At 39.7% G+C, this 15,155-nt stretch overlaps 1 protein-coding gene across 7 annotated transcripts in view; it reads right to left on the bottom strand.

Moving 5' to 3' along the window:
* Nucleotides 1-15,155, bottom strand: part of Top3alpha (topoisomerase 3-alpha) — a 108,627-nt gene that overhangs the window by 51,964 nt on the left and 41,508 nt on the right. For all 7 annotated transcript variants that reach the window (XM_070099288.1, XM_053798991.2, XM_053798989.2 and 4 more), the window contains exon 10: nt 1,314-1,518. In XM_070099288.1, the coding sequence (XP_069955389.1) occupies nt 1,314-1,518 (205 nt within the window). The remainder of the gene's footprint in view (nt 1-1,313; nt 1,519-15,155) is intronic.

Here is a 15,155-nt window from a genome sequence, read left to right as displayed (position 1 = left end):
ACTAAGAAGACCTTGAACTCTGCTTGGAAGAAACTGTGGCCAGAATGTGTAGACAAAAGGGATTTTGAAGGGTTTGAGGCTAAGCCTGAGAGGATTATGCCACTTGAGGAATCCATTGTGGCATTGGGAAAGTCCTTGGGGTTGGAGGTTAGTGGGGAGGATGTGGAAGAGTTGGTGGAGGAGGACAATGAAGAACTAACCACTGATGAGCTGATAGATCAACTTCAAGAGCAAGAGGCCAGACCTGAGGAAACTGGTTCAGAGGAGGGGAGAGAGAAATTGAAGAAGTTGCCTACTACAAAGATTAAAGAAATCTGTGCAAAGTGGCTTGAAGTGCAAACCTTCATGGATGAAAATCACCCTCACACAGCTATTGCAAGCCGTGTTGGCAACCTGTACACTGACAATGTTGTGAAACACTTTAGGGAAGTCATAAAGGAACGAGAGGTACAGGCCACTATGGACAGATATCTTGTGCGAAAGAAGTCCAGTGACTCTGAAGCTGGCCCTAGTGGCATTAAAAGAAGAAGGGAAGTAACCCCAGAAAAGGACTTGCCACCTCAAGTGTTAATGGAAGGGGATTCCCCTTCTAAACACTAACACTCTCTCTCCCCTCCTCCCATCCCATCAATCATCACCAGATCTTCAATAAAAGTAAGTGTCATGTAAGTGTGCATGCCTTTTTCAGTTTGTGTGTATTAAAATTAACATTTCATGTGGTAAAAAAAATTTTTTTTCATACTTTTAGGTGTCTTGCACGGATTAATTTTATTTCCATTATTTCTTATGGGGAAAATTCATTCACATACCGATTATTTCGCATAACAATTACCCCTCTTGCACGGATTAAAATCGTTATGCGGGGGTCCACTGTAATTTGAAATGTCCATATTAGAAAAACACTGCAAGGTGAAATGCCATAAAGCAGGGCCCTACTGTACCTTGAAATTGAGGTCAAAGTAGCAAAGCAACATTTATAAAGGCATTCAAGGAAACTAATTATCCAGTCCTGGATGTGGGAAGTAAACAAGTCCTGGAGGTGGAAATTACACAAGTTATGGAGGCTGAAAGTACAGTGTCTGCACTCTAAAGGATGGATGAGGATGTTGAAGTTTGGAGGGTCGTCTGAACTGTGAAGCCAGCACACTTCTGGCAAGACAGTGATTGAGTAAATGAAAGTTAATGTGTTTCTTCTTTTTCTGGTCAACCTACTTTGGTGGGAGATGGCCAGTGTAGTAAAAGAATAACAATATAAGTTTTACACAAAGACTTCATTAGATGCACAAAATAAACACTAGCAATCTCCAACCAACCAATGCCGTGTTTCTCCATAAGAGCAATAAGATCTGCTTCAGTCAGAAGAGGAGGAGGTGAAGTTTCACCATCGACAATTTCCAGCGAGGTCGGGTCAAACACCTGGCCTTCCTCATACTGTGGCATCACCTTGTCACTCCAACGATCGTAAGGATATACATCTAAGTAGTTGCGTTCCAGGATGATGAGACCACCTGTAGTAAACTGGGAAGAAAGTACAGTACTAGTACATTATTTACACTCAACAATCAGTAACACATAACATTATCAGGGACTTATTCAAGCAATGGACATGCTGTAATAACTATAATACTATTCTGAACATTTAGCAAAACTCTACAACAGAAATTTTCAAACTGGGTTCTATGAAACCTCAGGGTTCCATGGAAACTTAAAAGAATTCTGTGGGGCACGTCATGTGAGACTGAGGAGAGGTATAATAAAATAATATCAGTCAGTAACTGGCAGCTCATACAGACACAGCAGGAAACAGAAGATAAAACTGCATACAATCACAGGTCAAATTGATCTAATGACATTTTCTATGTATTTTGGTTTAGTTTAGTTAGGTTTGCCATGTTTCACTGAAGTATTATTGCTCTCATATAATGAAATTATTATTATCATTATTATTACTACTACTACCAGTACTGCATTACTGTTGCTATTTCACACAGTAAAACAGCCTTGTCTGACTGAGACTCCTACTGCTGGTAAACACAAACTACATGTACAGTAGGGCCCCACTTATACGGCAGGTTAGGTTCCAGGCTACTGCCGTAAAGCTGAAACCGCTGTAAAGTGGAACACCCTTTTTTTTCCACTTATAAATGCATACAAACACTAGATAACAAGTTTACACTAACATATATTAAGTTAGCAATAGAACCAGGCATCAAAAAACAATAAAAAAGTACAATACACACATAGTGCACTCATTACTTACCTTAAAATATTCATAGTCTTAATCTAGGGTGAGACAAGTAGTATTTATTGTAAGAAATCAAGTGTGGTATGTATGGTAGTCAGCCAGGCTACCCACCCACACATACTATTCTATGATATTTAAGCATCCCAGACCGATAAAATGTATATACAGTTCACTCATTACTTACCTTAAAATATTTGTAGTCTTAATGTAGGGTCAGGAGTAAATAAATGAGATAAAACGAATAAATGAGAGAGAGAAAGATTGAGTGCATGAGAGAGGACATGCGCCGAGTTATGTAAACAAACCAGGCGAACGTAAGTTTTGTAAACAAAAAAAGTGTACACGTCTGGTTTGTGTACAAGTTACATTGTGTACAAGTTGTCTCTACATTGATACGGTAGAATAAATAAAGAAGAACACTCCCATTCTCATGTAACATCATTTTGAGAAGAAATGATGCTCTGAGTGAAGGCAATGGAAATAAGTCACTCTGACTTTTTTGGGTTATCCTGGGTTCTCTACACATATGTTGTTATGTATGATAATCTATGTAACTGTATTTGTGTATACCTGAATAAACTTACATACATACAAAAGGAATAATTTTCTACAGTTACCCCCAGTAACACATTTTCTCTTATGTTAGATTAGAGAAAATGTTATTCTTGCCATCACTTGTACAAGTAACCTGGCTACCACATTTATTTATTTATTATTTATTTATTTATTTATTTATTTAGAAATTTTAGCATACATACAGAGGTACAAAAAAAATACAGGTAAGAGCAGCATGCCAAAGCCACTTATATGCATAGCATTACGGGCTGGCTTAAAATTAACTTAAGATTAACTAAGCAATGATGAAATCAGTGATAAGACATTATTGTAAACAGATAACTATAAAGCACAAATGAGTATTACAAAGACAGGTCATATGGTTGCATGCATTGCTGTTCATTCAGTAGAATGGAGTATTCTGTTAGGTAGTGTATTTAAAAAAATAACAGAGTTAGATTGGGTCCTAGATTTAACATTTATGTGATATATTTATCTAACCTATTTTTAAAACTACACAACGTTTTAGCCTCAATAACTGTAGTACTCGGGAGTTTATTCCACTCATCCACAACTCTATTACCAAACCAGTACTTTCCTATATCCTTCCTGAATCTGAATTTTTCCAACTTGAAACCATTGCTGCAAGTCCTGTCTTGGCTGGAAATTTTCAGCATGCTATTTACATCCCCTTTATTTATTCCTGTTTTCCATTTATACGCCTCGATCATATCCCCCCTAATTCTACGCCTTTCGAGAGAGTGCAGATTCAGGGCCCTCAGTCTATCCTCATAGGGAAGATTTCTGTTACATGGGATCATCTTTGTCATCCTCCTCTGTACGTTTTCCAGAGCATTTATATCCATTCTGTAATACGGTGACCAGAACTGAGCAGCATAGTCTAAATGAGACCTAACCAAGGATATATAGAGTTGAAGAACAACCTGAGGACTTCTATTATTTATACTTCTAGATATGAAGCCAAGAATTCTTTTAGCTTTATTGCAAACACTAATGCACTGTTGTCTTGGTTTTAGATTACTGCCAACCAGAGCTCCTAAATCCTTTTTGCAATCAGTAGTATTAAGATCTACATTATTTAGTTTATATGTGGCATGGTTATTTAACTGTCCAACATTTAGAACTTTGCATTTGTCAATATTAAACTGCATCTGCCACTTCTCCGACCATTGCATCAGTCTATTCAAATCATCCTGGAGTGCTCTAGTGTCCTCATTAGAATGAATTGGACGGCCTATTTTTGTGTCATCAGCAAATTTGCTTATGTCGCTATTTATTCCCTCATCTATGTCGTTTATGTAAATTGTGAACAACAACGGGCCCAACACTGACCCCTGAGGAACACCGCTTGTGACGTGCCTCCATTCTGATTTCTCCCCATTTATGCAAACTCTCTGCTGTCTATTTGCCAGCCATGCCTCTACCCAGGAAAAAATTTCTCCTCCTATTCTGTGTGCCTCATGTTTCCTCAATAGCCTCTGGTGTGGAACTCTATCAAAAGCCTTACTGAAGTCCCTATACACAATATCATATTCATTACCATGATCTACCTCCTCAAACACCTTAGTGAAAAAAGTTAGTAAATTCATAAGACAGGAACGCCCCTTTGTAAAACTGTGATGAGGTTCATTAATCAATCTGTACCTGTCAAGATGGCTACGAATTGCTTCAGCAATTATTGATTCCATAAATTTTCCTACTATGGAGGTAAGGCTTATTGGTCTATAGTTGTTAGGTAAGACACATATGCAACAGTTAGACATCTTTATTCCGAAACGTTTCGCCTACACAGTAGGCTTCTTCAGTCGAATACAGAAAGTAGGCAGGAGCAGTAGAGATGTGAAGACGATGTAATCAGTCCATCACCCTTAAAGTCGTAGAATTTGAGGTTGTCAGTCCCTCGGCCTGGAGAAGTTCAGTTCCATAGTCAGGAACTATCTGAAGATTAAGCGACAGTGCGGAGACTTAAATACTGTCTGAAGGAGAGGTGCAGGGTAGTAGTAGTGGTAGTAGTAGTAGTAGTAGTAGTAGTGAGAGGCAACTGAGAGGTCATGTCCCTCTCAGATCCAACCCTTCTCACTTGAAAAGCTTGTCCAAGGTGTTTTCTGTACCAAGATGCCACGTGTTGCAGTGTCTGACAAGATGAACATCAAAATGGTATACAATACCGACAGGTTGTTAGGTAAGACACATATGCAACAGTTAGACATCTTTATTCCGAAACGTTTCGCCTACACAGTAGGCTTCTTCAGTCGAATACAGAAAGTAGGCAGGAGCAGTAGAGATGTGAAGACGATGTAATCAGTCCATCACCCTTAAAGTCGTAGAATTTGAGGTTGTCAGTCCCTCGGCCTGGAGAAGTTCAGTTCCATAGTCAGGAACTATCTGAAGATCAAGCGACAGTGCGGAGACTTAAATACTGTCTGAAGGAGAGGTGCAGGGTAGTAGTAGTAGTAGTAGTAGTAGTAGTAGTAGTAGTAGTAGTAGTGAGAGGCAACTGAGAGGTCATGTCCCTCTCAGATCCAACCCTTCTCACTTGAAAAGCTTGTCCAAGGTGTTTTCTGTACCAAGATGCCACGTGTTGCAGTGTCTGACAAGATGAACATCAAAATGGTATACAATACCGACAGGTTGTTAGGTAAGACACATATGCAACAGTTAGACATCTTTATTCCGAAACGTTTCGCCTACACAGTAGGCTTCTTCAGTCGAATACAGAAAGTAGGCAGGAGCAGTAGAGATGTTGATGTTCATCTTGTCAGACACTGCAACACGTGGCATCTTGGTACAGAAAACACCTTGGACAAGCTTTTCAAGTGAGAAGGGTTGGATCTGAGAGGGACATGACCTCTCAGTTGCCTCTCACTACTACTACTACTACTACTACTACCACTACTACTACCCTGCACCTCTCCTTCAGACAGTATTTAAGTCTCCGCACTGTCGCTTAATCTTCAGATAGTTCCTGACTATGGAACTGAACTTCTCCAGGCCGAGGGACTGACAACCTCAAATTCTACGACTTTAAGGGTGATGGACTGATTACATCGTCTTCACATCTCTACTGCTCCTGCCTACTTTCTGTATTCGACTGAAGAAGCCTACTGTGTAGGCGAAACGTTTCGGAATAAAGATGTCTAACTGTTGCATATGTGTCTTACCTAACAACCTGTCGGTATTGTATACCATTTTGATGTTCATCTTGTCAGACACTGCAACACGTGGCATCTTGGTACAGAAAACACCTTGGACAAGCTTTTCAAGTGAGAAGGGTTGGATCTGAGAGGGACATGACCTCTCAGTTGCCTCTCACTACTACTACTACTACTACTACTACTACTACTACTACTACCCTGCACCTCTCCTTCAGACAGTATTTAAGTCTCCGCACTGTCGCTTGATCTTCAGATAGTTCCTGACTATGGAACTGAACTTCTCCAGGCCGAGGGACTGACAACCTCAAATTCTACGACTTTAAGGGTGATGGACTGATTACATCGTCTTCACATCTCTACTGCTCCTGCCTACTTTCTGTATTCGACTGAAGAAGCCTACTGTGTAGGCGAAACGTTTCGGAATAAAGATGTCTAACTGTTGCATATGTGTCTTACCTAACAACCTGTCGGTATTGTATACCATTTTGATGGTCTATAGTTCAAAGCCAAGGACCTGTCACCTGCCTTGTAAATAGGTATTACATTTGCCATTTTCCACTTATCAGGCACTATGTCAGTTTGTAGTGAAATGTTAAAAAGATTAGCCAAAGGTATGCTAAGTTCCTCTTTACATTCCTTTAACACCCTTGCAAACAGTTCATCAGGGCCTGGGGATTTATTAGGTTTTAGTTTCTCTATTTGTCTGAGGACCATGTCACTAGTTACTGCAATCGTACATAGTTTATTATCATCCTGTTCTACATAATCTATTATTTCAGGAATATTGCTAGTATTTTCCTGGGTGAAAACTGAGAGGAAGTAGGTATTGAGAATTTTACACATATCCTTATCACTGACAGTGATCTGACCAGAGTTACTCTTAAGTGGGCCAATCTTGTCCCTAATCTTACTTCTGTATACCTGAAAGAACCCTTTTGGGTTAGTCTTTGGATCCCTTGCGACCTAAGCCTCATAATTCCTTTTTGCTTTTCTTATTCCTTTCTTTATTTCTCTCTTTAATTGAATATATTGATTTCTTAACTGCCCACCCCCTCTTTTGATATGCCTATATATGCCTCTCTTTTGACCAATGAGATGTTTTAATCTATTGTTCATCCATTTGGGATCATTTTTGTTAGATCTAATTTCCCTACTTGGAACAAAAGTTGTCTGGGCAGCTAGAACTATGCTCTGAAAAACGTCATATTGGCAACCAAGATCACCTACCTGACCCATAGTCAGGACATCCCAATTTAGCCCACCCAGGTAATTTTTCAGTCCCATGAAGTCGGCCAAGCGAAAACCTGGGACAGGGATTTGATTGCAGTTATCTGGGTAATTCCATGATATATTGAAACTAAGTGATTTGTGATCACTTTCCCCAAGCTCATCATTAACCTCAAGATTATTAATTAGTGAATCTTTGTTGGCAAGAACCAAGTTAAGCAGATTGTTTCCTCTAGTTGGTTCTGTCACAACCTGTTCTAAAAAGCAATCCTGAACCGTATCAAGAAAGTCACTAGACTCAAGATTTCCTGTCATATTGTTCCAATCAATTTGTCTAACGTTAAAATCTCCCATTATCACAACATTTTCATATCTAGATGCCTTATGAATTTCGTCCCATAACAGCTTACTGCCCTCCCTATCAAGGTTTGGGGGCCTATAAATCACACCCAAAATTAATTTGTCACGTCCCTCGAGAAACTGTAGCCCAACAGATTCTGTGTTCGATGTTTCTAATCTTATATCATGTCTAAGACAACAATTTAAATTTTTCTCTGACATACATTGCCACACCACCACCCTTCCTGTTGACCCTATCAGTGTGGAATAGTTTATAACCCTGTATGTTGCATTCAGAAGGCATTTCTCTATCTTTCAGGTTGAACCAGGTCTCTGTTATACCAAAAATATCTATATTACCTATACTTGCAAGCAATCTTAGCTCATCTATCTTATTTCTTAGACTCCTACTATTTGTATAGTAAACCTTAAGGGAGCTAGTCACTCGTTGCCCTCTACTATCTCTCTCTGTTTGTTGATCAATTGATTTGCCATTACTAGCAACTTTATTTTGAATATTGTCTTTTAAACATATCCGAGATATCCCAGTAATAACTGCCGTTTTTAACCCTAATGCTGCAGCCTGATTGTTTCCCACAAACACCCATACCTCTATAATCTATCAGTTTAAATTCCTAGACAAGTCATCAATTACCCTCTCAATTGAATTGGCTAATGCAACCACTCCATCCCCAGAGAGATGAACCCCATCCCTTGCATACATATCATGTTTGCCAAAGAATAGGTCCCAGTTATCAATGAATGGGATTGCAAGTTCCTTGCAGTACCTGTCTAGCCAGCAATTTATACCAATTGCCCTAGACATCCATTCATTGCCCACTCCCTTTCTAGGCAAGATGCTATATATGACTGGGATCCCTCCCTGAGACCTAACTACTTCTATGGCTGACCTGTACTTATCCAGCAGCTCCTCTCTCCTGTCCTTTCCAATGTCATTACCCCCAGCACTAAGACAGATAATGGGCTTGTTCCCATTACCTGCCATAATATTATCCAACCTGCTGACTATGTCACCAACACCAGCTCCAGGAAGACACACTCTTTGTCTGACCTTTCTGTCTCTGTTACAAAATGCATGGTCCATATATCAAGGACTTCCACAAGCTCCAGCAGTTCTAAAACCATGCCCAGTGATTGTAAATATGTAAATATATGATAGAACATTAGTATTATACAAGATTTGTGCATGTTTATTGTAATAAACAAAAGTGGTAAACAATAATATGATAATAACTTTAGTGCGGTTATTGTGTTCAATACAGTGAGTTTATATATATACATTATATACAGTATTGGTCTCTCAGGCCCCAAATGTTAGTAGGAAAAGAAAAAAATTAGAAAAGAAAAGAAAAAATTACAAAAAAACGTTAAATAAAGTAATGCACGTATGTGGAAATCGACGATGTTGCCGCCACCCGGTCATTTTGGGTAAACTTCTCGGCACTGTATCTCGGTAAGTACTGATCAGAAATTTTTTTTGTCTTATTACCTTCACAAAAATATACTCTTTAATTCTGTAAGAAAAAATAATTTTTTTTTTTTTTTTAAATTTCTTGGACACTGGAGCACCACTTCAGATTTTGGCCTTGGACCCTGAAAGGGTTAAGGAGTACACAGACACTGAAAAATTAAAACCCCAACAATCAATCAATCAATCAATCAAGCAATCAATCAAGTTTATTCTCTATAAGGATTACAATGCAGGGTTTACAGATTTTGGTTATTGTGTGGTTTACGTGTAATAAAATACTAATTACAGAGGGGGCCACTAGGACACCTAGCATGGCTAGGCATTTCGGGCAGACTTAGATTAATTCTTAACTCTAAATTATTACAAATTATGGAGTAAGTTGGTATTATGGCTAAGTGACTAAATACTAGATTGTAGGTTTAGCAATGTGAATGTTTTTGTTTTGGCACAATACATAGTTTCTATATTGGAGTATCACAGGCAAACTTATGACTAGTTAGGATTCATTATTTTAAGATTAAGATTCGTATTTCTGTGTTTATAGTCAAATGGGTGAGTGAGTGAAAGTGTGAATCACCAGGTGGTTTTCATGTAGTTAGTTGACGGGGTGTATCAGGGAGATAAGATGTTTTCTAACGGTAGTTTTGAAGGTGATGAATGTGTCTGCAGTTCTAGAGTTTTCAGGTATGGTGTTCCAGATTTTAAGGCCTTTGACATACATTGAATTTTTGTAAATGTTTAGTCGGACACGGGGAATGTCATAGAGATGCTTGTGTCTGGTGTTATGCCTGTGGGTCCTGTCACAACTATCAAGAAAGTGTTTTAGGTCAAGGTTAATATTGGAATTTAAGGTCCTGTAGATGTAGATTGCACAGTAGTAGGTGTGGATGTTCTGAACAGGGAGTAAGTTTAGATCTATGAAGAGTGGGGGGGTGTGTTGCCAGGGATGGGATTCAGTGATTATTCTTACTGTGGCTTTTTGTTGGGTTATTATTGGCTTTAGGTGTATTGCTGCAGTTGATCCCCATGCACAAATAGCATAGGTGAGGTATGGATAAATGAGTGAATGGTATAGTGTGAGAAGGGCATTTTGCGGCACATAGTATCGTATCTTGGAGAGGATCCCAACTGTTTGGATACTTTTTTTGTTATGTGTTGGATATGGGTCCTGAAATTCAGGTTGTTGTCGAGGTATAGGCCTAGGAATTTGCCCTCATTATGTCTGGCAATTAGAGTGTTGTCGATCATAATGTTAAGTTGTGCAACACCTGCTCTGCTACCAAACATAATATAGTAGGTTTTGTCAGTGTTAAGTGTAAGTTTATTGGCTGTCATCCAAGTCGATATTTTGAGCAGCTCCTCGTTAACAATGGTATTGAGGGTGGCAAGATTAGGGTGAGAAATGACATAAGTCGTGTCGTCAGCAAAGAGAATGGGTTTCAGGTGTTGAGATACGTTTGGAAGATCATTGATGTAAACGAGGAAGAGCAGGGGACCAAGGACACTCCCCTGCGGAACTCCAGTATCAAGTGGCCGTGTTGATGATGCTGTGTCTTTATTTTTATATTATTATCACACTGGCCGATTCCCACCAAGGCAGGGTGGCCCAAAAAAGAAAAACTTTCACCATCATTCACTCCATCACTGTCTTGCCAGCAGGGTGCTTTACACTACAGTTTTTAAACTGCAACATTAACACCCCTCCTTCAGAGTGCAGGCACTGTACTTCCCATCTCCAGGACTCAAGTCCGGCCTGCCGGTTTCCCTGAACCCCTTCATAAATGTTACTTTGCTCACACTCCAACAGCACGTCAAGTATTAAAAACCATTTGTCTCCATTCACTCCTATCAAACACGCTCACGCATGCCTGCTGGAAGTCCAAGCCCCTCGCACACAAAACCTCCTTTACCCCCTCCCTCCAACCTTTCCTAGGCTGACCCCTACCCCGCCTTCCTTCCACTACAGACTGATACACTCTTGAAGTTATTCTGTTTCGCTCCATTCTCTCCACATGTCCGAACCACCTGAACAACCCTTCCTCAGCCCTCTGGACAACAGTTTTGGTAATCCCGCACCTCCTCCTAACTTCCAAACTGCGAATTCTCTGCATTATATTCACACCACACATTGTTCTCAGACATGACGTCTCCAGCCTTCTCCTCGCTGCAACATTCATCACCCATGCTTCACACCCATATAAGAGTGTTGGTAAAACTATACTCTCATACATTCCCCTCTTTGCCTCCAAGGACAAAGTTCTTTGTCTCCACAGACTCCTAAGTGCACCACTCACCCTTTTCCCCTCATCAATTCTATGATTCACCTCATCTTTCATAGACCCATCCACTGACACGTCCACTCCCAAATATCTGAATACATTCACCTCCTCCATACTCTCTCCCTCCAATCTGATATCCAATCTTTCATCACCCAATCTTTTTGTTATCCTCATAACCTTACTCTTTCCTGTATTCACTTTCAATTTTCTTCTTTTGCACACCCTACCAAATTCATCCACCAATCTCTGCAACTTCTCTTCAGAATCTCCGAAGAGCACAGTGTCATCAGCAAAGAGCAACTGTGACAACTCCCACTTTATGTGTGATTCTTTATCTTTTAATTCCACGCCTCTTGCCAAGACCCTCGCATTTACTTCTCTTACAACCCCATCTATAAATATATTAAACAACCACGGTGACATCACACATCCTTGTCTAAGGCCTACTTTTACTGGGAAATAATTTCCCTCTTTCCTACATACTCTAACTTGAGCCTCACTATCCTCGTAAAAACTCTTCACTGCTTTCAGTAACCTACCTCCTACACCTTACACCTGCAACATCTGCCACAATGCCCCCCTATCCACCCTGTCATACGCCTTTTCCAAATCCATAAATGCCACAAAGACCTCTTTAGCCTTATCTAAATACTGTTCACTTATATGTTTCACTGTAAACACCTGGTCCACACACCCCCTACCTTTCCTAAAGCCTCCTTGTTCATCTGCTATCCTATTCTCCGTCTTCCTCTTAATTCTTTCAATAATAACTCTACCATACACTTTGCCAGGTATACTCAACAGACTTATCCCCCTATAATTTTTGCACTCTCTTTTATCCCCTTTGCCTTTATACAAAGGAACTATGCATGCTCTCTGCCAATCCCTAGGTACCTTACCCTCTTCCATACATTTATTAAATAATTGCACCAACCACTCCAAAACTATATCCCCACCTGCTTTTAACATTTCTATGTTTATCCCATCAATCCCGGCTGCCTTACCCCCTTTCATTTTACCTACTGCCTCACGAACTTCCCCCACACTCACAACTGGCTCTTCCTCACTCCTACAAGATGTTGTTCCTCCTTGCCCTATACACGAAATCACAGCTTCCCTATCTTCATCAACATTTAACAATTCCTCAAAATATTCCCTCCATCTTCCCAATACCTCTAACTCTCCCTCTGTGTCTTTAATGATGACATAATGATACCTATTAGTAAGGTAGGATTTGAAATATGAAAGCGCATGGCCTCCTATACCATAATAGTCAAGTTTGTGGAGTAGGATGCCGTGGTCTACTGTATAAAAAGCTTTTCTTAGGTCAATAAAAATTCCTAGTGGATATTCCTTATTTTCCAATGCTGTGTAAAGCAGATCTAGCATTTTTACAATTGCATCATTAGTGCTTTTATTTTTCCTGAATCCAAATTGGCAGGGGTTGAGTATGTTTTGTGCCGTTATAAATGAATATATTTTCCTGTGCACGAGTTTCTCCAGGATTTTGGATAGCAATGGTAAGTTTGATATTGGCCTATAGTTGTTTACATCTGTAGGGTCACCACCTTTATGTATTGGTGTAACCCTTGTTATGAAACGCCTGTTTTGGAAGAAAATGCCAAACAGTACCTACATTACTCAGGAAGAAAAGGCACTCCAGGACACAAGCCTATGAAAGACATTCTAACTCTAATGTTTTGTAGTAATGCTAGTGGGGATTGCAAAGTGAAGCCTTTACTCGTGTATCACTCTGAAACTCCCAGAGTGTTCAAGAAAAACAATGTCATCAAGCCTAAATTGTGTGTGATGTGGAGAGCAAACAGTAAGTCATGGGTCACTAGGGACATTTTCTTGGACTGGTTCTATGACGTGTTTGGTCCCACTGTGAAAAAGTACCTCCTGGAAAATATATTGTCACTCAAGTGCCTCCTGGTAATGGACAATGCTCCTGCTCATCCTCACGACTTGCAAGAACAAATTGCGGGGGAGCTGATCTTCATCAAAGTGAAGTTTTTGCCTCCTAATACCACTCCTCTCCTCCAGCCCATGGATCAGCAGGTCATTTCAAACTTCAAAAAACTGTACACCAAAGCAGTGTTTCAAAAGTGCTTTGAAGTGACCTCAGACACTGAACTGGCCCTAAGAAAGTTCTGGAAAGATCACTTCAGTATCCTCAATTGCATAAACCTTATAGGTAAAGCTTGGGAGGGAGTGACTTGCAGGACTTTGAACTCTGCTTGGAAAAAATTGTGACCACAATGTGCACAAGAGAGGGATTTTGAAGGGTTTGGGGTTAACCTTGAGGAGCCTATGCCAGTTGTGGAACCTACTGTGGCATTGGGGAAGTTCATGGGGTTGGAGGTTAGTGGCGAGGATGTGAAAGAGTAGGTGGAGGACAATGATGAAGAGCTAACCACTACAGAGCTGCATGAGCTTCAGGTGCAACAGCAACAGATCACAGCTCAGGAATTTGCTTCAGAGGAGGAGGAAGAGAGACGGAGGAAGTTGCCTTCGTCAAAGATTAAGGAAATGTGTACAATGTGAACAAAGTTGCAAGCATTTATGGAAGAATATTATCCTGACACAGCTGTTGCAATCCGAAGTAGCAACATGTACAATGACACTCTTGTGTCCCATTTTAGGTAAATCTTAAAGGGACGTGAAAAACAGAGCTCTCTGGACAAATATTTTGTGCGACAGGGGTCCAGTGACTCTCAAGTTGTTCCCAGTGGCATTAAAAAACCAAGAGGGGAGGTAACCTCAGAAAAGGACTTGTTACCTGAAGTTTTTATGTAAGGGGATTCCCCTTCTAAACACTAGTACACCTTCATCCTCTCCCTCCTCCCATCTCATCACTCATCAACAAGTCCACAATAAAGGAAAGTGTCATTTCAGTATTGTTTATTGTGCATGTATCATTGTTTTCTGTGTAGGGAAATGTATATTTCATTTAAAACAAATTATTTTGTTTAACCCTTTCAGGGTCGACAGGCCCTCTCAGAGACTTGTTCTCAGGGTTGTAAATTTTTCGAAAAAAAAAAAAAAAAATTTCTTATGAAATGATAATCTTTTCCCAATCATAATGACACCAAAAGTATGAAATTTGATGGAAAACTTACAGAATTATGCTCTCGCTAAGTTAGCGGTCTCGACGATATTCACGCATTGGCAATTTTGCCCACTCTGAGCCCTATTTTCGGCCAATTCCTATGTACCAGTCCACAAAAATCATAACTATTTCACTAGAACTCCATTTTTTCTATCGAATGAGTACAAGATATCATCCATTACTGATTTCAACTATCCAATAAAGTGGTCAGAAATTGTTCACACAAATTTCAAAAGCCGCCAATTTCCAAACAGGGTCCAGAATAAACAAGACAGACATTCCTGGTACTAAAATAGCTTTTTCTGTTCATTAGTCACATCTCCAGGCCTCTCTTACAATTCTTTTGCTTTCCACTTTGAATTTTTATTCTCACAAAAAAATAGAAGATTTACTGTTATGCAGACTACTGCATTAGTGTAGAAATGGTATAAATAATATCAGCACACTTGTGAAAGAATATTAGACTCACCAGTTGATGTGTATTGTACACGTGGCATGATTTGTTTACTTTTGAACTTAGGCAAAAATCGAACATTTCTGCTACTTTGAGTTCAATTTCAAGGTACTTTTCATTGTGAAACCAATCAAAATCATCTCAGTTTCTGTAATATGTCTTCCATTCTATAAAATGAGACCAGGAAAACTAGAATACAACCATAAATACCATACGAAAATACACTGCAAAGTCGCTGTTTTAAAGCAAAAACGTGGTCGGAGTCTTTTTTTTCTC

This window comes from Cherax quadricarinatus, chromosome 66, assembly GCF_038502225.1.
Source record: "Cherax quadricarinatus isolate ZL_2023a chromosome 66, ASM3850222v1, whole genome shotgun sequence".
In the NCBI taxonomy this organism is placed as follows: Eukaryota; Metazoa; Arthropoda; class Malacostraca; order Decapoda; family Parastacidae; genus Cherax; species Cherax quadricarinatus.
This window is presented reverse-complemented; position numbering and strand designations above follow the sequence as displayed.